Consider the following 26,278-nt stretch of genomic DNA (forward strand, 5'->3'; position numbering starts at 1 on the left):
CTCATGAAGATGGACGATTTGACCTTTTCCTCCGTTTCCTTCTTGGCCTCTCTCTGGAATCAAGTCAGTCTCTTCTACAAGGACTATTACATAGAAGACAACAGATGGGCAATGATGAAACAATCCAGTATATAAAGGGAAAGATCAAGGAAGCATCTTCCTCAGAAAGAATGATCAACCTTTTCCACTGTCTGAATGAGCTCAATGACCACTCCTTAGTGGAGGACATCCAGAGCTTCCTTAGTGCAGGGACACTGTCTGAAGCCCAGCTCTCACCTGGCCAGTGGTCAGCTCTAGTGTTTGTGCTGCTGACGTCAGACCAGAGTCTGGATGTCTTTGACTTGAAGAAGTACATCAGATCTCATGATGCTCTCCTGAGGCTGAGGCCAGTAATGGAGGAGTCCCACACAACTTGGTAAGCAAAACATTTAAAATGATTGCCTCTGATATGTGAAGCACATATGACACAGAAGCATATAACCAAGGTCATTAATAGTACAGCTTCAAGTCAGTGGTTGATTTTTTTACCTCAGGGTCAACAACTGTGGGCTCACTGAACAGAGCTGTACAACACTTGCTTCCATCCTCTGCAAAGACTCATCAAAACTCAGATCACTGGATCTCAGTGACAATCACATTGGTGATATTGGAGTCACAGAACTGTGTAGTGGACTGAAGAACCCAAACTGTTCACTGGAGACCCTGAGGTGGGAGACTTGTGTTCTTACAAACCCCAACTCTGGTGAATAAAATCAAAATGCTATCATTTTCAAAACAGTCAATCCATTCATAGATGGAGAATAGTGAAAACATACTATTTGTTAACATCGAGAAAACATATTGTTTTAGGGGTTATATGTACTCATTTCTAATTTAATAACTGCAACACGTCTCTAAAAAGTTGGGACAGGGATCAGTGAAATGTAATAACATCCAAATAAGCTAAAACAACACAAGGAAGAACATTTCAAAACGAATTATACTAATGGATAATATGACTGTTCAGGTATAAGACCATCACAGAGAGGCTGTCTCACTCAGAATGAAAGATGCCGTGGGAATAATTTCCATAGTTATTAGTTGTACGTAAAGTTTTGAATTACCTTGATTTACCATGATTGTGTGTCTATAAGACATATTTTTGTCATGAAAATTATTGTATAGGTTCATGACATCATGAAATATATATTAGCTGTAGTCTTACTCTAGCACTCCAAGAATTACAGCTAGTGAAAACTTGACCATATTAACCCTTTAATGCATAAGCCATTGGACTCACACTAACGCATAACATGGGTCTAAATAGACCCGCATTCATTTCCAATGTATTTCTGAGCATTAATCATGTATTCTCTCACACAACTTCTAAAACCAATACATTTTATCCCATAATTCTTCTAAAAGTAATTACATAGGTGGTCCTTAATTCAAAAAAGTATTTTTAAAAATGTTCTTATATTTTTATTTTACAAATAAACATGAATTTGGAATTAAATCACTAATTTCTAGACGTGGACCGAAAATGGCCCGCATTCATTTCAAATGGAAGTCTAAATCTTTCACTATAATAACTTCCACAATTAATGTATTTTAATAGCTAATGGATTAAAAGTTGTGATTTAGACTATTTTTAATGCACAAAATGGGTGTTATTTTTGTGTCTTATATAAATAAACACACAAATAATTTCCCCCATTATTGCAGACATAGCCTAAGTCTGAAGTGTTTCACGTTAGGAACTAATATATATTTAAAAGATTCCAGTCAGGAACAAATAAACTGTTTTTGACCACTGTTGACCACTGCTGACCTATTGGATTTAAGCATTCCAAGTCATGCATATTTGTGTAATAAGAGACGGTGTGATCGGAGGAGCCCAATAGCCTATATCAGGGCATAATTAATGTGCATAATTATTAGGCAACTTTGCTTTCCTATGGGAAAATATGCCACAAAAGACATTTAACAAACAATTTTGATGTCTTCCAGAGGGGTGTGGCTGTCTTGAAATATTGGTCACATCCGTCTAAAGCACTGTTACAAAGCCATCAGTGTCACATGACATGAGCTCACAAAGTCACTACCAGATTTAGAAGAATTGAAGATGAAACTACCACAAAAGTATTACCTGCAGTGCTGTTATATTCCAGAACTGAAACCTACATTGGGTGTCCACAAGAACATTGTATTCATCACTCAGAGACATGGCCAAGGTAAAACAGGCTGAAACCTGAAGACCACTCAACAAGAAACTGAAGTCAAGACTGGGTCAAGAAATGTCTTCAGGCAGTTTTTTTCAATGGTTTTATGAACTAGTGAAGGTGACTGTTAATGGACCAGGTAGATGAGTCTATGGCTAGATCAGCAATGTGCACACTTACATGAGTTCCTGAGTTCCACTCAAATGCCAGCAAAGTACAGCATAAATACCATGGTCTTCAAAAGATGCAAATGTCTTCCTCTCAATGATCCAGCCATGGGCTCATCCACCCTGTCTGTCAAGAGTCACTTTCCCAAGTCCATATAGGCCTAACTTTGAAAACTCTGTCCCCAGGTATTTTTGACCCAGTCTTGACTTAATTAACTTGTCTACTGTAGTGTCATCCCTTCTTACCTTGGCTATATCTCTGAGTGCTCAATGCCCTATTCTTCTGGACACTTGGTGTAGGTTTCTGTTGTGTAATATTATAGGACTGCAGGGTAATACTTTTTTTAGCTCCACCTTAAATTCTTCTCAATTTTTGGCTGTGACATTTCTTACGAGACTGATGACTTTGTAATGATGCATTTCATAATTCTGTGGTAAAGTGACCAACGTCTTGCCAATTTCACGAAAGCCACATCCCTCGAGAAGACTTCAAAATTGTTAATCGACTTTTCAGAGTTTGTTAGATCTATTTTGTGGCCCATTTTCCAAGAAGACAACAAAGTTGCCTAATAATTATGCACACCTGATATAAGGTGTTGGGCACCTTCGACCACAGCCCCATATTTTTATACAAATATGCATGGCCTGGAATGCTTAAATCCGATAGGTTTTCAAGTTCATATAGATTCCTGTTGGAAAATAAGCATAAAAAAGACAAAATGGTCAAAAAACATGTTTGCCTAATAATTCTGTATATAAAAAATGAATGCGGATCACTTTTGACCCATGTGTGTAAATATCATATAATTGTATAAAAAGATGTCTATTTCAAAGAATAACCCTAAAGTATTTGAATTAAGTATTAATGTTGGGAGTTAATACTCCATAAATGACAAAAAGTTGAATTTTTAGTAAAAGAATAAAAATCCTTTCTCAATATGGCTAAGAGACATTAAGCTTGTGATGAAATTACATAGGAAATGAATGCGGGTCTATTTAGACCCATGTGTCTAAATATCATATAGTTATATAAAATGACTTCTATATCAAATAATAACCATCAAGAAATTGAAATAAGTATTGATGTTGGGAGTTAATACTCCATAAATGATAAAAAGTTGGACTATTAGCAAAATAATCAAAATCCTTTTATAATATGGCTAAGAGACATTAAGTTTGTGATGAAATTACATAGGAAATGAATGCGGGTCTATTTAGACCCATGTTATGCGTTAAAGGGGTAGTAACCAAAAAAGTGTTTTCACGCAAAAGTTTTGATGCATAAAAATAAATTAAGTCATCTAAGGGACAAAAACAAGTCAATTGAGGAATTCATGGAGTGCTGAGTAAGAAAATTGTATTCTTACAAAGATATAGAAATTTTAAACTCAGCCGGGTCTATTTAGACCCATGTTATGCGTTAAAGGGTTAAGATCATTTCATGTGTGCAAATGATAGAGGGGTTTAACATTCTCTTATGCACCCGAGCTCACTTGAAATAGACCCAGAAGACATGGGAAACTGTCCTTTGCATACGGAAGTCATAAATGTCTTTTTTTTTTAAATAGTGCCTTGCACATCATGTGCTAGAGTGAAAATTGACCATCCGACTTGTGTTAGCGCTAACTTCAAAAGTCAGCCTCCATGATGGCTTGGGGGTGCAGTAGTTCATTGGTTGATTGGTGTATTAGTAGCACAAGCTGTTCTCACTCATCTGTAGAGTTAAAATACAGTGCTGATGGATGTATATGGGTTTTAAGCTGCATACAAAGCACTTTGCATATTATATTTTGAAGGGAGATCTTTCATATTCGCCAAATTGCATTCTCTACTATATTTTAACAGTTAGGCTCCATCATAAGAATCAGCAGGTGATAAAATGGCTGTCACACAGACCTGGGGGTCATTTCTCGACAGTGCCTTTGCTAACGACGTTAGCCATTTTGTTCGTTCTTAAGATGTTGTAACCAAGGTCTTAAGTCGCTCGTAAGACAGTCTTCCAGCCTGTGTGTGCGCGCACACACACACACACACACACACACACACACACACACACACACACACACACACACACACACACACACAGTGAGAGAGAGAGAGAGAGAGAGAGAGAGAGAGAGAGAGAGAGAGAGAGAGAGAGAGAGAGATGAGTGGAAGTGGATATACAGGATATACTGTTGTGCAGATAAGGCACCTGCGCTTAATTTAAAATTCAGCCGAAATGGATATGTTACCAGTTACCACCAGCAAGTGAGAATTAGGATAGTATACATGCCATCACGCTTTCACCGGCCATTTCTGTGTAGTTATTTGGAGTGATTATGCTACAGTGATATGTAGACCGACATTTGGTTATTGGGGATGGATTTCGGTGACATGATTGCGTTGACAAGTATTTAACGACTTTCATGGAGATGTCATGTGTACTGTGTTTGACGGACCCTCCGTGCATCATCCCTTCCTGCACATCTTTACGCGTAAAGGTCATAATGGCAATTATTTTTCTTGTAGCCTATTTTGCGCGTAAGGGCGTGCAGGCAGGAAGACGACATAAACAACCAAATATATATTTTAGAATGATCGATTCCTTTCAGTTATCATTTCAAACATCATTGAACTGTCCACTCTGCGTGGGGAAGGACCTCGCTGTTGTCTCGCACTTAGAGTTCTTCTACATGCGTTCGGGTGTTGGCAGTGTCAGAGGCCAGCCCGAAGGCATCCCTTGGGGTTTACAGAGTTTAAGCTTAAAAAATAGCCTACATCTGATCAACTACAGTAAGACTGAGCTTTCTCCAGCAAGCGCCTTGAGTCACTTCAAGTTAGAGATATGGGTAACAACGGTTAGACATATATTTGACCTACAACAGAGACCCAAAGACAGCGCGACATATCAGTAGCGTGCGCGCTACGTGCATATTCTCAACCCTCTGCCTCGCGCATATGACAGCGGGCCGCGTTAAGTAAATGTGCAATGATTCAAATGATCCCAATGTGATGTCGCATGCCTTTCAGAGTAGGCTATCCTCACATTATTTCATTAAGCTGCATTTTTTTCCCAGGGTTGCGATGGGTTGGAGTTCGTGTAGCGTAGTCTATAGACAACAATGACATAGTAGAAATGTTCACAATGTGTGCGCAATCCGACCACGTTGTGCGCGCGTGGGTATTTGTTTCCCACTGCGACAACATATTGTGAAAATTAGAACTCAAGCGGACTCAGAGGAGAATATTATGGATGTTAGAGATTTAAAAGTCCATGCATACATTTCTCACCCACCAACTCATCCACCAACCACCGGTTTCTGAGAGAAGTTACTGAAGACTTATCGTAAATTGATTTAGCAAAACCGGAATAAAATATAAGACATTGTGACATGTAATGCATTATTTGGTTTCTGCTGTCGAAGAGGGATGGTTTTGAGGGCACCGTTGTGTTGACAAAGATTTGTGGACTTTGATAGCGTTGTAATTATTGTATCTGACAGCCATGTGAATCATGACGCCGTCACTACTTTGATTGCGACCAATGCAGCCGAGCTGAGGCGAGACACTCCAAGCATTTCTGAAGACTTCCTCGTGTCTGAGAACGTACGTACGTACGTCCAAAGGTTGGTCGCGACTTCGGTCGGTCTTGCGTCTAAAGTCCAACTGAAGACCAGCTTAAGATCAACTCAAGAGCAACTTAAGACCAACTCAAGAGCAACTTACGACCAACTCAAGACCGACTTAAGACGGTTAGCAACGACAAGAATCGAGAAACGGAGTCCAGTCACACTGTAAGCACTACAGACAGGAAAGCATTGGAAAACAGATCTAATTTAAATGTGTGGTCAAATGTGACACAACGGGCTTAACAGAAAACAAATGGCAAAAGTAATGATTCACACTGCTTATTGATACTTAACCCCCCCTCTACATTACATATGAAAAATCTACCTTCATCGCTATAGTGGAAGGTAGGTCAGAAGTAGCAGATTATCAATGCATTTTATCATTCCAGAGGTAAAATGGTCTACTTTTCAGCATAGAAAAATATGTTCTGACAAGGATCACTAAAAAGTGGGAACCATTACTATTGCAATTTGTCCCATGTTTTGCCCTTTTCTGAGGTAGATTAACTGGCTTTTATCAGTAACTATGTTAATTGCTAACTCCAATCATAGCAAAAAATGCCAGACAAACATCTACTGTTGTGTAATGTACTCTAGTTAGTACGGTGGCCCAGTAGTGCAATCAATGTATACATTATACAACACAAATAAACAACTTTGAAAACAAAATTACATTGAGAATACACACTTACATATTGAAAACAAGTTGACATTTCACAAAACACATTAACAAATGTAAAAACAACTCTACAAAACACATAGGGCAACTGACATTAACAAGTTTGAAAACAAAATTACATTTGCATTATACACTTACATCTTTAAAAAACTCATTCCTATTTCATAAATGCATTAACAAATGAAAAAAGAGCTTTTACACATTACAACGCACTTAACAAGTTCCAAAACAAAATCACATTTGCATTACACACTTTCATCTTTAAAAAACTAATTACTATTTCATAAAACACATTAATAAATGTACAACAAACAAAACAAAAAACAAATCTAAAATACATTACAAATAATCTAAAATACATTTCAATGATCTGACAAAAAAAAAAACCTTTGATACAAATCACATTAACAAGTTTGGAAACAAAATTAGCCTACATTTACAATATCTTACTTGAAAAAAAAAACATTTCATTAAACACATTTGCAAATGTGAAAGCAAATTACCATTTCATTAAACACATTTGCAAATGTGAAAGCAAATGAACAAAACACAAAAGCAAACTGCGAGACACATTTACATTTCACGAAACACAAAGCAAATTAACAAAACACAAAACACAAAACACAAAAGCAAACTGCGAGACACATTTACATTTCACGAAACACAAACGCAAACTCCAAAAACACATTACATTAACGAAATTTCTTACGGAAGTAAGACATTTCTTACGGAAGTGGTGTAGGTGCCCAACGCGTTCCTCCTGCCTGATCCGTTCCCTAATGGGGCGTCAGGAAAGCGGACGTGACGAAACAGGAAATAGTGAGGAATAATTACATACTTTCAGCGAGTGGATGAGACGGTCGATGCGGCGAGTGAAGAGCATTCATTTTTTTAGCATTTATTTGATCGTTCTGAGAAAAAGTGTCCGGTAACATACACACACACATGTATTGCCCGTCTTGTGGCGTTTGCTTTATTCGCCTTATTCACCCGGAACGTTCTAAAGACGTTGAGGGGTACACTTCAGGGGTACATTCGGCAACGCACCAGCTGTCATAGCGCCTCACTGTTGTGTGCCCAAATGTTCGTCCTCAAAGAGAAAAAAATCCTACCGTGGACAGACTTTCCACCGTTTCCCCAAAGAGCAGGCACTTCGCCGTGAATGTATAAATCAAATCAAGAGGGATCCTGGTCCATATTTCAAGGTAAGATGCAAAATTATGTTCAATCATACGCATTAGCTAGCACAAATAAGCTAGCTCGCCAAACTTGTCATGACTCATGTAGCCCAATGAAGCGAATGCCTCGGTGAAATAAAAAAATATGAATGTGTAATTACACAACGCTACATTTATATGATATTTCCAGATCGCTATTTCAAGATTATGCTTTTAATTGTGTGGTAAGCGATCCGATGGCCACTGATTTTGTGCTACAAGAACCAGTATAGGCCTACGTGTGCCAAAAATCAAGTTGTTTTGCTAACTAACTAAAATGCATACCCTGGTATTTATGGTTACAGATCAACGCTGAGACCAAAGTTTGCTCTGAGCACTTTGAGAAGCAGTGTTTTGTAAAGACCGCCCGTGGTATCACAAAGCTTATAAAGGATGCTGTGCCTTCTGAGCTCTAGGAAGAGCATTACTCAGGTGAGCTTCAATCGAGCTATGTGTAAAATGTAACACCACAAAAAAACGTTTTTGTTTATTACGGCATCTGTGAGGCACGGGTGTGCATGTGAATGTCAACTGCTTCCTACATGTTTAGATCTGATACACTTCCCCTGTCTATAGGCCTAATATCAGCACCACGCGTTTAACATGGCGTTAAGTTATGGTGATTAAACATGTTGCATGTCAAATAGTATAACCAGACAGGGCATTGTTGATGGTCCTATCGCAGTTGCTCAGATCAAAGAGCATTGACAGAGGTTGTCGAGGAAAACACTGTTCCCTAAACGCACAACATTGGCTACGGTAAACGTCGAGGGGGGGGTGGAGAATCAGAGATGGCCATGTATGGTGAGGTGATAAGAAAGTAAGCATAGCAGACAAAATAATTCCAAAATGGCAAAATATACCGGTACTCTGGGACTTGTTGCTGTATTGGAAACAGTTTTTCAAGCGGTGTTCCTCTACCCTCTGTCAGTTTCGGTACACTGAGTGTCCATGATTACTGTACTGTGTTTGTAGGCTACTGAAGTCATGGTGCCTTTGGAGTTAGTTACTCTAGTTATTACCAGTGTTGGGAAAGTTACTCAAAAACTGTAATGCATTACTGATCACATGTTACTGTCTTTTCAAAATAATCCTGTACACTACAATATTACTATGTTTAAAATGCATGGCATTACACTACTGTTACATAAATTACTTTCAAAAAGGACTTAGGCCTAAATATGAATCTGGCCATGTATTACAAACATATCAGTATCAGGGTGGTACATTTCAAATTAAGTAATTCAAATAATTTTATACAATATGGTACTAGCTGAGATATCACCTGACCTGCCACAAAAAATGTCATCGACCCATATGCTGTACACAACATTTTTCTAATGTTTTGTATTCTGATCTATTACAGCTGGAGCTTTCCCATGGCCAAGAGATGAACGCTAAACTTGATAGTTTTTTTTCTCCTCCTTCCTGCCTGCACTGTACAAAAAGTCAGTAAACAAAAACAAATGATTGCATTTCACAGGTTTGTTTATTATAATTTCAAAGAGAAATGATGTATGAATAATACAATACATTATTATATAATAACAACATTTAGTATAAGAACATTTCGTATAATATGATGATATATCATGAATATCATGTACATTTGAAGCATGAGAGATTTGTACAAATAAACATCAATTCAATGTATGTTTCCTGTTTCACTTGTGACTGAATTTTTCAGAATTTCAGAATAATGGGCCTTGGAAGTTTAACATTGCACTCACTGCCCACATCTGGTTAACAGAGCCTACTAGTGTCATGGGTATGACGCCATAAAATTTTGCTAGGATGCCGGACAATTCTGTAATCTCCTTCTCGGATATGAAGCCTGTGTACAGGTCACTAACGAATGACACCTCACCAGACGGGGCAATTCCAATCAGGCCTTTGAAATTTGGGTTGCCCTTGTAATGGGAATAGATTTTGGAGTTAAGTACCTTCAAACTAAGCATTTGCACATATATTTCTGTACAGTCTAGAATGACTCTGGTGTCTGGGTAAGTGTTTTGAAAACAAGTAGGCATACATTCATCTACTGTGGCTTTTGAAGGCCAAATGGGGAGAGATCCTAACATGAAGTATCGATAGTTAGCCCAGGTGACAGATTCTGCTCACAGTTGACTGTGACACACCAAAGCGCACCGCAAGGTCCTGCTCAGCAAACCCCTGTCTGAGGCAACAGAGAAAGAGAAAGAACTGGTCCATAGTTGCTAGTTTGGAGATATTAAATGCCTGTCTAATGACCTGTACCTCTGTTTGTCTAAGCCTTTGAGCCTGACTCCATCCTACCATGCTTGTGGCTGTGGGCTGTAGAGCCATATATACAGCTTTAAAGGTGGCATAGTCTGGGAATCCTGTGTAAAATGACATCTGACTATCATCACACTGGAATCTTGACACACTGAACACTTTATCTTTGAGTTGTGCTATTAACTTGTCTTGCTCAATGATGTGCTTGCGAGCCGCCTCAAGTTGTTCCTCTGGTGTCAGCGGTGGAACAGCATAATCATGGTACGGGTGTGGAGGAGGTACATCTGTGCTGGAGGGGCAAAAAGACAACACTACTAGTTGTGATCAAACTGTCAATTCCTAACCGGTATAAAACTGAATGCAGTAATGAATTACAAACTATGGCACAGCTAAATACAATTCATTAACTTACCTCAAGGCATCCCTTCTCACATCAGGTTGGTTCTCATCAGGCTGGTTTTCATCCACCTCCATGGAATCCGTACTGAAAAAGAAACACACAGGACAGGAGAGTCACAACATACACAGGGCAGCCGTGGCCTAGTGGTGGGGCAGCCGTGGCCTAGTGCAATGTTTCCCAACCTTTTTTGTCTTGTGTACCCCCAAGCCTTTTCATTGTGCCATGTGTAGTAGTAGTAGTAGTAGTCAAGTTCTATATCGCTTTCTCCATCCCAATGTAACTAAGCTCCATATGTTTGTTAAAATACATTTTTTCCAAGTACCCCCTGCAGTGTGCTCGCCTACCCCTAGTGGTACACGTACCCCTGGTTGGGAAACACTGGCCTAGTGGTTAGAGAGTTGGTCTTTTAATCTGGGGGTTGCAGGTTCGAATACCCCTGACCTCTCCATGGCTGAAGTGCCATTGAGAAAGGCACCTAACATTGCTCACTGACACATTGCTCCAGGGACTGTAACCATACCCTGACAAATATGGTAATAACTAAGTCAACAATGCAAACAAATATATCTCCAGCACATATATTAATTCTCCAGTATTTTGTCTAAATTTAAATGTATTCCTATGGCAAACTATTCTCCGTTTTTTATTAATTATTATTAAAGAGGTTTGGTACACACATGTCAGTATAACAATATAACAGCTGTAGGGCTACTTAATCAAACCATAAAAGAAAAGAATGTATTTGTATACCCTGGCTAACCATTTTTCATTCAAATGTCAATTTGTTAGGCCGCACCCACCAAGCAACCATACCAAATGGAATCACATAATCAAGGGCCGTCAAACTTATCGCAGCACGGCACCAGTTTGAAAATGCATTGTCTGAAGGGCTAATTTTAGGTTATGCCAGACACTGTTTAAAATAATGCAAATATTCAAACACTTGGGCTGCGCAGTCAATGTATGATTAGGCTACGACTTCCAGGTCTACTTCCAGTAACCGGGGCACGATAGAACACAGCCTGCATTCGTTTGATGAAATTAAGCAAGTTAAAGGAATCCTACTGCAGGTCATCACAGTGCTACTGGTGTTGTGCTCTAAAGCGACTGCCTGCAATAAAACAAATTACTCATGGACTGCTGCTCTCCTGTAACTCTACACGACAGAGGGTTAGCTCCATGAAATTCACTACCTGGCACCATACATTTTGGTGAGTATTGCCCTTAGCAATCCAGACATACAGGGCGCAGACACATTCTCGCAACCCCTTAGTTATAAGGCATTGCAAGACGGTGATTATCCCCTGTAAGTCAGGATTGTGAAGGGCATTACTCACCAAAATGTATGGGGTGATAGTGGAAGGTGCCAGGTGTATGTGCAGTGAATTTGATGGAGCTAACCCTCTGTAGTCCAAACAGAGTTACAGGGGGGCAGTCCATGAAGTCCTCCGTTTTATGGCAGGCAGTCGCTTTAGAGCACAACACAGGCAATCATGCATCCAGAATGGGAGATAGAAATTCTTTCTAGGCCCCCTTCATATTGGCGAGACATCAGTTCCATCACATACCAAGCAGGTGGAAGAAATATGTGGTCAGCAGCACACTGGCCTATGCCAGAGCAGTCTAATATGAGAGTTACGTCACTCCCATAGACCTCTATGGTCCAATCTTTCCACAGCAATGGTGGCTCTCAAGGAGCCTCATGGAGCGTTTTACACGAAAATCTCCATTGACTTGAGTTCCAATAGAAGTAGGCTAGTTACTTTAGCTCTGGGCGGTGGCCGTAGCACACAGACAATGTGGTAAACATTCTTTGTTTGTTATGTAATGGTTCTGTGTTGGTCTACAGCGAACACATAGTTTAGAAATATTTTAATCTAAGTGAATCACATCACCAACTGACTTCCTGGTCCCCGGTTGGCACAACTCTCCTAATGGACGGCTCTGGACCTATGCCATTAAGAGTATTACTGCAAAAGAGGAAAGCGGAATGCACCAAAAAGTGCGCCTCTTGAGAGAAAGAAAAGTGAAAGTGAAAGCCCATTGGGAAACTCCAACTCCCATTGTCATTGTGACACAGCCATGGCCGTAGCCAGGAATTTGAAATAAGGGAGGTCCATAGTGCACGCGCAGCGCACCACAAATTTTTAAAGGTGCACTGTGTAGGATGTTGCCCGGAGTATCTATTGTAACTATGTTGCTCATTGAAACTATGCTGTTTTTTGCCAATTTTGGTCTTTTCATGAATATTTCCTAAATAATGAACTAATATTTACTAGTATGACCACAGTTTACAGTATGTTTTGCAGCTGAAAAGATTTCTGGAGAAGATCCCCTTTTCATGTATGAAAAATATTATTTTCTCTAAAAATAAGGGAGGGCTATGGCCATGGACACAGCACTCCACAGCACACAAGTGAACACTGCAAACTGCACACAACGAAATTGCATGTATGCCTCACCCTTGCAAGGGGGCAGCCCTCAGTGGCACCCTATGGGGAGCAGTGCGGTGGGACGGTACCATGCTCAGGGTACCTCAGTCATGGAGGAGGATGGGGGAGAGCACTGGTTGACTACTCCCCCCACCAACCTGGCGGGTCGGGAGTCGAACCGGCATGCAAGTCTGACGCCCTAACCGCTCACCCATGACTGCCCTGCTCTTGTCTCCCTGTCTGGGATCATAACTCTACTGTAGGGCCTAATCCTCTAGCTTGAATAAAATGAAAGTGTCAGCTAAGTGAAATGTAATGCAATGTAATAACATCACAGTTTGAAATCTTTGGCTCATGACTCAGGAGGACATGATCAATGCAAACAAATATATCTCCAGCACATACATTAATTCTCCAGTCTTTTGTCTAAATTTAAATGTAGGCTATTCCTATGGCGAACTATTCTCAGTTTATTATTATTATTAGAGGGTTGGTAAACACATGTCAGTTGAATATTGACTGAACAAACTAACCTCGGTCTGCGAATGATGATTCTCCTCTTTGGCCTCTCTTAAGTCCAGGCGAACAAAGTTGGCACAGCATCCTTTATAAGCTTTGTGATACAACGGGCGGTCTTTACAAAACACTGCTTCTCAAAGTGCTCAGAGCAAACCTTGGTCTCAGCGTTGATCTGTAACCATAAATACCAGGGTATGCATTTTAGTTCGTTAGCAAAACAACTTGATTTTGGCACACGTAGGCCTATGCTACTGGTTCTGGTAGCACAAAATCAGTGGCCATCGGATCGCTTACCACACAATTAAAAGCATAATCTTGAAATAGCGATCTGGAAATATCATATAAATGTAGCGTTGTGTAATTACACATTCATATTTTTTTATTTCACCGAGGCATTCGCTTCATTAGGCTACATGAGTCATGACAAGTTTGGCGAGCTAGCTTATTTGTGCTAGCTAATGCGTATGATTGAACATAATTTTGCATCTTACCTTGAAATATGGACCAGGATCCCTCTTGATTTGATTTATACATTCACGGCGAAGTGCCTGCTCTTTGGGGAAACGGTGGAAAGTCTGTCCACGGTAGGATTTTTTTCTCTTTGAGGACGAACATTTGGGCACACAACAGTGAGGCGCTATGACAGCTGGTGCGTTGCCGAATGTACCCCTGAAGTGTACCCCTCAACGTCTTTAGAACGTTCCGGGTGAATAAGGCGAATAAAGCAAACGCCACAAGACGGGCAATACATGTGTGTGTATGTTACCGGACACTTTTTATCAGAACGATCAAATAAATGCTAAAAAAATTAATGCTCTTCACTCGCCGCATCGACCGTCTCATCCACTCGCTGAAAGTATGTAATTATTCCTCACTATTTCCTGTTTCGTCACGTCCGCTTTCCTGACGCCCCATTAGGGAACGGATCAGGCAGGAGGAACGCGTTGGGCACCTACACCACTTCCGTAAGAAATTTCTTACTTCCGTAAGAAATTTCGTTAATGTAATGTGTTTTTGGAGTTTGCGTTTGTGTTTCGTGAAATGTAAATGTGTCTCGCAGTTTGCTTTTGTGTTTTGTGTTTTGTTAATTTGCTTTGTGTTTCGTGAAATGTAAATGTGTCTCGCAGTTTGCTTTTGTGTTTTGTTCATTTGCTTTCACATTTGCAAATGTGTTTAATGAAATGGTAATTTGCTTTCACATTTGCAAATGTGTTTAATGAAATGTTTTTTTTTTTCAAGTAAGATATTGTAAATGTAGGCTAATTTTGTTTCCAAACTTGTTAATGTGATTTGTATCAAAGGTTTTTTTTTTGTCAGATCATTGAAATGTATTTTAGATTATTTGTAATGTATTTTAGATTTGTTTTTTGTTTTGTTTGTTGTACATTTATTAATGTGTTTTATGAAATAGTAATTCGTTTTTTAAAGATGAAAGTGTGTAATGCAAATGTGATTTTGTTTTGGAACTTGTTAAGTGCGTTGTAATGTGTAAAAGCTCTTTTTTCATTTGTTAATGCATTTATGAAATAGGAATGAGTTTTTTAAAGATGTAAGTGTATAATGCAAATGTAATTTTGTTTTCAAACTTGTTAATGTCAGTTGCCCTATGTGTTTTGTAGAGTTGTTTTTACATTTGTTAATGTGTTTTGTGAAATGTCAACTTGTTTTCAATATGTAAGTGTGTATTCTCAATGTAATTTTGTTTTCAAAGTTGTTTATTTGTGTTGTATAATGTATACATTGATTGCACTACTGGGCCACCGTAAGTTAGTGTGGTACAAAACAAACATTTTAGAAGAAAGCTTGACAACAGAAGTCATATCTGATTAGACAATCCTCTTTTTGGGGAGTTAAATCATCAAACTGTTGTCTTCCTTCCACTGTGCAGGAAGTGGTCAAAAGGGTACTGCAACTACGCTGCTCATTGAAACCGTGATGCCTATTGCCAAATTTGACCTTTTCATTTAAGTTTACTAAGTAATAAACTATTCGTTTCTAATATGCAGCTAAAAATGGCTATTTTTGGAAATTCAAAATGGCGAACCATGGCGAAGATCCCCTTTTTCATATATGAAAAGTGCAATTTCTTCATTCATAATGAATACTTAGAATTTGATGGTGGTGGTAAGTATTCATGAAAAAGGTAACATTAGTGAATGGGTAGCATTAATTCTGAAAATAAACCATTGAAATTCTTACACAGTGTCCCTTTAAATCAGATCTCATTTACATATTTATTCATCATATTTCTGACAACTTTCAATACAAACAATATTTGTGTGAGTTTGACCAAACAACTATAAAAGTTTCAAATTGATATCTTACAGTTCAAAATGTACCCTATTCACCTAGCACCTCCTATATCATCTGCCAATGGGAAAATCAATGGGAAATATCCAACTTCGCAGTAAGTCTCCATCCGATGTTGCCTTCAAATCTGCCTGGAACATAAACAATTTAACTCAACTGCCAAAGGACAAAATAAACAATTTGTCGTCTGGATCGGCACTCGATTTGATGTTTGATAGAATAAACATACCATTGTTTGTGGAAACATTCCAATTCTGATTGACAGTCATACGCAATGGAAGTATTGATCCGCATGTTTCTGTGTCTGTCTTTGTCTGTGTGGCAGAATTAGAGGATGAGGCCAATAGAGAAAAAGAGGGGTAAACGTAAACTATACAGTAAGAATGATGAACATGTGTTTTTCTCTGTGTTATACTGTGTTCTCTCTCTCTCTCTCTCTCTCTCTCTCTCTCTCTTTCCAGGCTTCAGTCCTGCCGTATAACAGAAGAGGGCTGTGCTGCTCTGGCGTCAGCTCTGACATCAAATCTGTCACACCTGAAACAGCTGGATCTGTGCAGTAATAAACTAGGAGACAAAGGAGCTAAGCAGATCTCTGATCTTCTCAGAAATCCACACTGTAGACTACAGTCACTGAGGTAAGGGAAGAACGGCTAGTGAAATAGAGAGGTAAACATTAAATATGTCTTGGAATGATGAACATGTGCGTTTTTATGTGTTACTCCATTCTCTCTCTCTCTCTCTCTCTCTCTCTCTCTCTCTCTCTCTCTCTCTGTCTCTCTCTCTCTCTCTCTCTCTCTCTCTCTCTCTCTCTCTCTCTCTCTCTCTCTTCAGGCTTCAGTCCTGCACTATAACGGAGGATGGCTGTGTTGCTCTGGCTTCAGCTCTGATACCAAACCTGTCACACCTGACTAGGCTGCACCTGGGTTGTAATACACTAGGAGACTCTGGTGCGAAACAGATCTCTGATATTCTCAGAAATCCAGACTGTAAACTACAATCACTGGGGTGAGGGAAGAACAAATAGTGAAATAGAAAATGAAACTGTGTGATGAACATGTGTGTTTCTCTGTTACTCAGTGTCTCTCTCTCTCTCTCTTTATCTCTCTCTAGGCTTGAGTCCTGCAGTATAACAAAAGAGGGCTGTTATGCTTTGACTTCAGCTCTGGCATCAAACCCCTCACACCTGATAGAGCTGTATGTGAGTGAACTAGGAGCCTCTGGGGTTAAGCAGATCTCTGATCTACTCAGGAATCCAGACTGTAAACTACAGAAACTGGGGTAAGGGTATGACATATTGTAAAACAGAGAGATATAAAGAAGCTTACAGATTCGTCTGTAACCCAGGTTCCCTGAGGGAGATAAGGTGGGTGGCCGGCCCAGCAGTCTAAATCTGCCATTATCTGTCATCTTATTTCCATTCTGAGCCAACCATCTCTCTTCGCCTGTGCGCAATAGGTTTATCTGGTGAGCTTACAGAGCTTTGTTTCAGTCAAATCACTCGACATCTCACCATGGGTCTTTTCAATTGCTCCTGATTGATTGCCAGACCCAGAAGCATAGGAAAAGCATATGTCCAAGAAGCCTCCTTGTTAGAATAGACATTTTAAACTTTCGGGGACGTATGTATTATAATATATAATGTGTGGACAGCGCACAAACCATTTTGATGCCTCTGTTCCACAGGAGAGAAAGGTGGTGCGCAATAGGCCTGCAGCTCCACTGGCTCACAACTGATAGCGTGTTGGATTTTGCAATTGAATGGGTTCACCTTCACCGTGACCCTAGCATAGTTGTCTGCAACTTCAAAAACCTTTAACTGCAAAAGCACGGTTAACTGACAAGGCATACAATTCACTAGCGCTTAGTCGTCGCTAGAGAGAATCCTCAATTCCACCTCCTGGACGGGCTCGAAGGGGGCTCCACACAAGGCCTTTAGTACTAAGGAGATATCCCATGGGAGTATCGTCTGCCTCAGCGCAGGGCTCCAGCGCCTGGCACCCAAGAAGCAGCACACCATGGGACGTGGAGATCAGCGCTAGGTAGACTTTAATGGTAGAAAATGTCCTGGAGAAAAGACAATACCGCACAAGTTTGTGACACCAAAGGAGAGTCTGTCATCTGATCCAGTCTCAGTGAATGCTTGCTCTCTTGAGTTACAAGTGTAACCACATGTGCTGTGCATGCCGCAACATTGCCGCTATGGGAGCATTAGGCCTGGGTAAGGGGCCAGGGAGATACAGGTCCTAGCGGAGGGTGCCCTGTTACCCGGCGCTTATCACAGGGTCCCTCTTAGGGCACTGTGGGAGGCGCGTGGAGTTGCGAAAGGAGCTGGGGCATCCGTTGCTGCTCTCTGCTTCTGGGTGCTGGAGCCCACCACAGCCACACTCACAGAAATAATTCACCCCAAAACGTAAGATTTAATTAATTTGATTGATGACAAAAATGCATACATTTTGAATAGCTAAGTTTTATGCAATCCTGAAAACCAAGACCTATAGGATGTATAGAAATTCATTGAATAAATCCTATTCATTTGAAACCTATAACCCACAATTTATGCATTTAGTATTAATAAGACTTATGCATTTAGAATGGATAAGATTTATGCAATTTAATAGATGACAAAATTGCATGCATTTAGAATGAATAAGATTTATGCAATTTAATAGATGACAAAAATGCATACATTTTAATTACTTAATCTTTATATAAACCAACCAAATAAATCTGAAATGATACACACAACTTTTTTTCAAATAAAGCTTATTTATTTGCAACACAAATCATCAGTGCAACACCTAGCCACTTGGACACAGCAAGGGATCCCAAAAACAGAGTCATACGTTAAATCACGAAGTGATTATTATTAAGTAGTTGGTTATTCACAATACCAAAAGTAAAAACAATACGGTACTTCACATGCATGAGTCACAACGCAGCTTACTTCAAAGAATCCAAACCTGCAAAATCAATTGGATCTATACTACAAAGCTGGTTCAGGATAATTTAAGGTTTAGTTAAGAGGTAAATTACCTAATAGAAGGGCCTGGAGTCCTCATTTTCTTATTATTAGATGTAATATTAGATGATTTACACCTTAACTTACCCTGAACCAGCTTTGTAGTATAGGCCCCTGCACACTTGGAGTAAGACCAAAAGGTCAAAGTAATTTCAAAGCAAAATGGTCAGTATGCTGGAGGTTTTTCCCCTCCTGACCAGCTAGCTAATGCAAAAAACATTTTAACAAACACCCTGTATAATAAGAAAAACCAAGGAAAGGGAAAATAAGGCAGAAATTACACCATGTTCACCATCCATCACACAGGTGTCTTGACAAAGAACACAGTACATTTCTATATACTGTACAAACATTTTTTACACAAACAACTCATCTGAACACAAGTTGAAAGACAGAAAAGTTGGGTAAGTGTGTTGGTGTGACTTGCGGGCGCAAAAGGTTAACACAAATGGCCACGCAAGCGTGCGTGGGCGAAACAGTCCCACAGGTGTGTAGTACACAAGAAAAAGATCAGGTGTGCACACACAATACTGGCATTAAGTACAACAGTCCTAATAGGTGTGTGCACACAGCCAACAGTCCAAGTTTGTGGGTGCAACAAAAGTTCAGCAGGTGTACTTAGGCAGCCAATACACGTAGTCAACCAAGTGAGCCGGCACACTAGTTCAGCTGGTTTGTGTACAGAATAGTTCACCAGGGGCCTATTAGTTAGGTAAATCATCTAATACCTTTATCTCATCATCTAAGAGCCTTTCTAAAGAAAATAAGTACTCTGGGCTCTTCTATTAGTTGATTTCACTCTCAACTTAACCTTAACGTATCCTGAACCAGTTTTGTAGTATAGGCCGCTGGTGTGTGGGCAACAGTTGTGTGTATGTGGCCGACAGCAGACATGGATTTAAAAAAAAAAAAAAACCAAACAAAAAAAAAAAACCTCAAACTCCTCCACACTGACCACTTGGTCGAAGACAAAAATATCATGAGTTTTATAGTTTTTTTCCCCTGGTCGACCATCTACGGGTCACAACCAATGCCACTGCGGCAGTGTGAGCGGAAGCGAAGTGAGAGTCTAACAGGCGTGTATGCCACTGAATCACAGGAGCTATTTCAAGCTTGCTTGAGTACAGGTCCATCAGAACTTTCTGGTAACCCTCAAATGTATGTATATTTCGCAGTCTTTTTGGATAGCTCAAGTTGGTGCATAGATTCGTTCATAAAGCCCAACACATGCATGGCCGACACTCCGCAGGCTCTGGAGAACTCACACCGTCCAGTGCCACACAGACATCTTCAAAACATGCATCACCTAGACCATCACCCTCTGTCCGGACTGTGTAGATGCCCATGGTCTTCTCAGCAGTGTCTGCCTAGGCCTGTCTGCATTCAAGGTCCTGGAACATAGCAAAGGGAGAGAGTCATGCTTGAAAATGCAGTGCTTTATGACTTACTTCATTATCTTGCTTTGGCCTCACTGGCATCCCGACTCCGGAGATCCTCTGCTGCCTTTTGACAGAAAGAAATTATTAGATCCACTGTATCACTACACTGAATTGGTAGCAATCCAAACAGTGGTGATTTTCCATTCACAAGGGATGCTGAACTTCCTCTTTCAACTTAAAAAAAATGCTTCGATGTGAATTGGTTGGCTTAATTGTAAACTTTGAGACAGTCCATCGCACTAATATCAGATCAGAGTTGGGACTTTCCTCAAGATGTTGCAGGCAGAGGGGCAAACATTCAGAGCAAGCATGCTGAAATGTGTAAACTTTGTACCATCAAATCAAATGTGGGCTCCTATGGCAGCAGGGACATTTGGTGTACTTTGAGCAAACATCACATTATTTCTTAAGACCCTAAAGAGCCCCCCCTTAATAAATGGTACACAGGTCTGGAGTAAGAATGAAGTTACATGGCAATGGAGAAAAAGAATACACTTTTAAGACCAAATTTGACAGCCATTTAAATCTCAAAGTTCTATTTCGATATACTGGTGAGTGACAGTATGAAAAGGAGGTAGAGGCAAGAACAGAAGGGAGAGAGTAGAGTAGGAGAAGACACAAAGTGGGGCAATGTGTGAAAATGAGAGTAGCAGCAAACTCTTACATGTCCACATGCTTGTGAAATCTTCAAAGATGACAAAAAAACCTTCTCTCTGATGTTCAAGTCGCTGAAGTTCATACACAGACAGTTCGCCGGCATCCTAGAGGACAGTATGCATAATGTGTCACAAACCAACACAGGTACTGAGGGCAACAAAGTCAGTCATTTCTCCATTGACCACCCCAAAACCTTGTTTAACCCCACTCAAAGCTCACAAGTCTAAACCCATGCAGTCAAGTGTTTTTTTTTCTAACGGCAAGAAAAACATCTGAAACAATCAACATAAACTTCACCATGGTTATCTAACTCACAAGCTATATGCAGATCAGATTAGACCAGAATCAAAAACGTACATGTTCCATGTGGGTCATTATGGCAGAGATCTTCCGTCCTACAGCTCCACCTTCGGTACAGAAGATCCGGATAAGGCCACTTGCCCGATAGTCCAGTTCACCAAAGAATTGAGGTCAGAGGTACAGTGGCAATTTACATGAATTCCAAATTGATCTGTAAAAAGACAACAGGGGTTGTGGCAGGTTAATGGCATTGACGACAACACCAAAAGATAAGAATGTCACTGGTTTAGTCCAGTGACAGTCCAGTCAACTACACTACATTTACCTCGCTGGCATCAAAAAGTGCCATCTGTTCTGGAAGTCTGGAATTGCTGGCTCCCGGAGAACCTCCTTCCTCCAGGTTGAGCATGGGCGTTGCATCACCTTCTTGATCAGAACCTCATCTATGTCGGCAGTAAATGAAGGCCCCTCATCTGCTTGACCAGATTGAACACGGAGATAATACCAGCCTTAACATGCACATTTTTCACATTTCAGGTTCATTTAACAAACAACTTGGTAACACTTTCTATGAGGCCCATATCTATAGCACATTATGAGCGCATTTATATAAAATTATAACGCACATGATAATGACTCACAACGTATAATGACTACACCCATCATGTTTCATGACGCTTTATATTAACAGCTATGTATACCCATGAATCTAGCTTATAATGCTTAATAAATACAATTGTGTTATGAGGACTCTTGGCTGGTTATAAACTACAGAATGCCTGATGGGGCTTTTAATGCATTAGGAGTACTTACACCCCTCTATGCACAGACCTGGATATAAGGACGAATAAGACGCTATAATATTCCATGTGAGATCATAAGTTGTCAATGTGTGCTCTAAGTAAAGTGAAGTTCATATGGATGCATCTATAATGCACTGTGTAATGCAGTATAATGCATCATAATGTAGTGTAAGCCCCATCAGGCAGTCTGTAGTATATATCCAGTCACGAGCACTCATAACACCCTTGGATTTACATAGTTTTATAAACTTAGTTCACTGTTATTCATAACTGTTAACATAAAGCATCATGAAACATCATCGGTGTAGTCGTAATGCGTTGTAAGTAAACAAATTATAATGCACATTATAATTTGTTATAAATGCACTCATAATGCGCTATAGATATGGGCTTCATAGAGTGTTACCAACAACTTTGATGTGTCAGTCATATGAACTACATTTGAGATATAACTGTACATCTTTCAATAAGTTTAAGCTTACCATGTCGCCACATGGATGTCCCGTTGAGGAGAATGACAAAAATACCACAATAGTTTTGTATCTGGGGAGAAAGGGCAATACAAGAGCAGATGCCATTACTATCCAGTGAAACGAATGCTTTGCATTTAAGATGCATCCTTTTACTGCAACTGACCCACAAAACAGATAACATGACACACAATAATCAAAGAACAGCGCAATGCAATTTTAAACAGCATGATTACCGTGTGTAGTTTAGTATTATTGAACTGAACTGAATTTAAACGACATTATTACAGCGCAATAAGGAATTTGAACAGCAAACTGTGAACATTAGCAGCACTTTGCTACGCCTACCATAAAATGGGCACTGTAAAAGGGGAAAGATACTGCTTACGACAGTCAAGTGCGGCTTTGTGTCATTTCAAACAGCATAATAACCAATTTCAAGTTTGGTTTAGTTTACTGTCGACCTGTAGAGAAGTAACAAACAAGCCAAGTTGCCAAAGAACCGCTAGCCTGAAGCACACATGCACTGGAACACCTGCCATGCAGGATTTAACCGTTTAGGCTACAGCAATAACAAACTACGGAAATGTGAACAGAAATCAAACCAAATAGTATCCATCTAATATAAACTACACAATTTCGACACAATTTGAAGAAATTGGATGTAGGATGGCTTTAGATTTCTTACCATAACATTGATCTCGCTCCACTCCCCACACAGTTGAAGGGCAACAGGAAGTAGAAATGCAGCGCTCAAACGTTTGGCTGTGAACAACCGTGATGTGCAGCAAGTAGCGCCACCTCTGGACTGGAGTTGCATCCTCAGTTTTCCCAATTCACATAACTTTTATGAAAACTAATCACATACATTTTAAATAATATGATCTTGTTTGTTTTATATTGTTAATTATCTAAACTTTTTAATTATATATTAAGTGTTTCAATTCACTACATTTTATTATTGGTCCAATTACATAGATTATAGTTAATTGTAATGTATATGTTTTAAAACAATGAGTTTTTAAATAAAATCAAATAGATGTGAATGCATAAAAATGAACTCCTCCATGAATCATTTCTGTGAGTGCATGAACGTGGGCGCCCCATGACCCTCACACGCCAGCTCTTGGATGACAGCTGGGGCTTCTTTGCTGAACAGGCCGTCGGTTGCCACAGGGAGGTCCATGATCGCCCCCTCCTACTTGTCACAGAGAGCTGTGAGACTCAGCCACAGGCTCCTAACTTCCGACACGACCAGGCCAACAGCGCGTCCCGTTGCCTGTGCCGCGCACTGGAAGGCTTTCAGGATCAAGTCTGTGGTAGCCATGAGCTCGGCCCAGATCATGTCCACAGTCCTGTCTTTGATGAGGTCAGAGGCCATGTCTTGGAGGGCAGAGAGGTAAGCCGTGAGTAATGGCGGTGGGACCTTGTGCTCAGTGAAGGCCATCTGAGGAAGGTAGCAGCCATCCAGGAAAGGGGCGGGTCAGGGCAGAGAGGCGTACGTACCTACACTGTGTGCAGAATTATTAGGCAAATATGTTTTTTGACCATATTGTCTTTTTTATGCATATTTTTCAACAGCAATCTATATGAACATGAAAACCTATTGGATTTAAGGATTCCAGGTCATGCATATTTGTATAATAAGATGGGGGTGTAGTCGAATGTGCCCAACACCTTATATCAGGTGTGCATAATTATTAGGCAGATTTGTTTTCTTCTGGTAAAATGGGCCACAAAACAGATCTAACAAACTCTGAAATGTCTATAAACAATTTTGAAGTGTTCTAGAGGGATGTGGCTGTCTTGAAATTAGCAAGATGTTGGTCACGTTCGCACAGAACTATCAGATGCACCGTTACAAAGTCATCAGTCTCTTAAGAAATGTCACTGCCAAAGATTGAGAAGAATTTAACGTGAAGCTACAAAAAAAATATTACCCTGCAGTCCTATCATATTCCAGAACAGAAACCAACACCGAGTGTCCAAAAGAACAGGGTATTGAGCGCTCAGAGACATGGCCACGGTAAGATAGGATGACACCAGACAACAATTCAACAAGTTAATTAAGTCAAGACTGGGTCAAAAATAACTGGGGACAGAGTTTTCAAAGGTATTATGGACTTGGGAAAGTGACTCTTGACAGACAGGGTGGATGAACCCATAGCTGGATCTTTTAGAGGGAGAAAATCACATCATTTACGAAGACAATGGTATTTATGCAGTAATCTGCTGGTATTTGAGTGGAACTTGGGAACTGATCTGAGTGTGCACATCACTGATCTAGCCATAGGCTCATCAACCTGGTCCATTAACAGTCACTTTCACTAGTTCATGAAACCATTGAAAAAACTGTCTAAAGACATTTCTTGACCCAGTCTAGACTTAAGTTTCTTGTTGAGTGGTCTTCAGGTTTCATCCTGTTTTACCTTGGCCATGTCTCTGAGTGCTGAATACAATGTTCTTGTGGACACTCGATGTAGGTTTCAGTTCTGGAATAGAACAGCACTGCAGGGTAGTAGTTTTGTGGTAGTTTCATCTTCAATTCTTCTCAATCTGGCAGTTACTTTGTGGGCACACGTCATGTGACACTGATGGCTTGTAACGGTGCATTAGATGGATGTGACCAATATTTCAAGACAGCCACACCCCTCTAGAAGACTTCAAAATTGTTTATAGTCTTTACAGAGTTTGTTAGATCTCTTTTGTGGCTCATTTTCTGAGAGGAAAACAAAGTTGCCTAATAATTATGCACACTAATTTTGCCCTGATATAGGGTATTGGGCTCCTTCGATCACACCGTCTCTTATTATACCAATATGCATGACCTGGAATGCTTAAATCCAATAGGTGTTCATGTCCATAAAGGGTGGTGTCGGACAATATGCATAAAATGGACGATATTGTCAAAAAACTTGTTTGCCTAATAATTCTGCACATAGTGTATACATGGGTTCAAAATGTTTGTTTTCCCCTGGTTCCGTGAATCTAGCAGCGCATAACTCAACCTCTGATTGTTGGTAAAAAGAAATTGCTCACATGGTTGGCTGCCAGTGTCTTGCCCCTCCTCACAACATCGTGTTTACAAACACTCTGAACCCATGTATAGTGAGATGTTGAGTGATTATATCGAAAGAGAACTGTGTGTGATGTGTTACTCTGTGTCCTGCTCTCTCTCCCTCTCCCTCTCCCTCCCTCTCCCTATCTCTCTCTCTCTCTCTTTCTCTCTCTCTCCAGGCTTAAGAGCTGCAGTATAACAGCAGATGGCTGTAGTGCTCTGGCCTCAGTTCTGGCTTTAAACCCATCACACCTGATACAGCTGGATCTGGATAATAATAAACTAGGAGACTCTGGTGTGAAGCAGATCTCTGCTCTACTCAGGAATCCAGACTGTAAACTACAGACACTGGGGTAAGTAATGAGAGTTTGTGTGACTTAACACACCGTTAGAATCACCATGGAGACATTTAGATTCTGATACTGATGCAGATATAACCTGGTTATCATCGACTTAACATATCCAAAACAGTATTTCCCAAATGGCCTCCCTTGGTTTGCTAATGATTGTTTGCTTCCCAACAAAGTGGGAGAAGTTTCCATATTTGCAGGAACTCGGAAAGTACTTGCATTGCTCTTGACCTGACTGGTGGCAACGCTGAAGCTGTTGCGTCACTAGGAGGGCAGGCCTGGCTAATGCAGATATACTGTAGGCCCCTACATATCCCTTTTCACTGTCTTACACAGTAGAGGTGTGAGTGCATGCATAAGGGTGACCACCTTCTAATAAGTCCAAGGTTG

At 40.2% G+C, this 26,278-nt stretch overlaps 1 protein-coding gene and 2 long non-coding RNA genes across 4 annotated transcripts in view; 2 read left to right on the forward strand and 1 right to left on the reverse strand.

Annotated features, from left to right (window-relative positions):
* The first annotated feature begins 104 nt into the window (after positions 1-104).
* LOC134444811 (NACHT, LRR and PYD domains-containing protein 12-like) overlaps positions 105-26,278 on the forward strand; it is a 37,102-nt gene continuing 10,928 nt past the window's right edge. Inside the window, exons 1-4 of the mRNA XM_063194003.1 lie at positions 105-415; positions 534-707; positions 16,254-16,427; positions 25,718-25,891. Coding sequence (XP_063050073.1) covers positions 105-415; positions 534-707; positions 16,254-16,427; positions 25,718-25,891 — 833 coding nt within the window. The remainder of the gene's footprint in view (positions 416-533; positions 708-16,253; positions 16,428-25,717; positions 25,892-26,278) is intronic.
* Positions 7,430-9,328, forward strand: LOC134444810 (uncharacterized). Its single transcript, XR_010034112.1, has 3 exons — positions 7,430-7,863; positions 8,181-8,307; positions 9,242-9,328. It is a non-coding gene; the product is annotated as an uncharacterized LOC134444810 (long non-coding RNA).
* LOC134444807 (uncharacterized) lies at positions 20,929-23,459 on the reverse strand. Of its 2 annotated transcripts, none has more exons than XR_010034110.1 (5): positions 23,169-23,459; positions 22,493-22,553; positions 21,533-21,680; positions 21,265-21,418; positions 20,929-21,011 (listed from the first exon to the last, which is right to left on the reverse strand). It is a non-coding gene; the product is annotated as an uncharacterized LOC134444807 (long non-coding RNA). The 2 variants fall into 2 exon arrangements; XR_010034109.1 differs by having other exon boundaries at positions 21,533-21,716.

This window comes from Engraulis encrasicolus, unplaced genomic scaffold (genome assembly GCF_034702125.1).
Source record: "Engraulis encrasicolus isolate BLACKSEA-1 unplaced genomic scaffold, IST_EnEncr_1.0 scaffold_74_np1212, whole genome shotgun sequence".
Classification (NCBI taxonomy): Eukaryota; Metazoa; Chordata; class Actinopteri; order Clupeiformes; family Engraulidae; genus Engraulis; species Engraulis encrasicolus.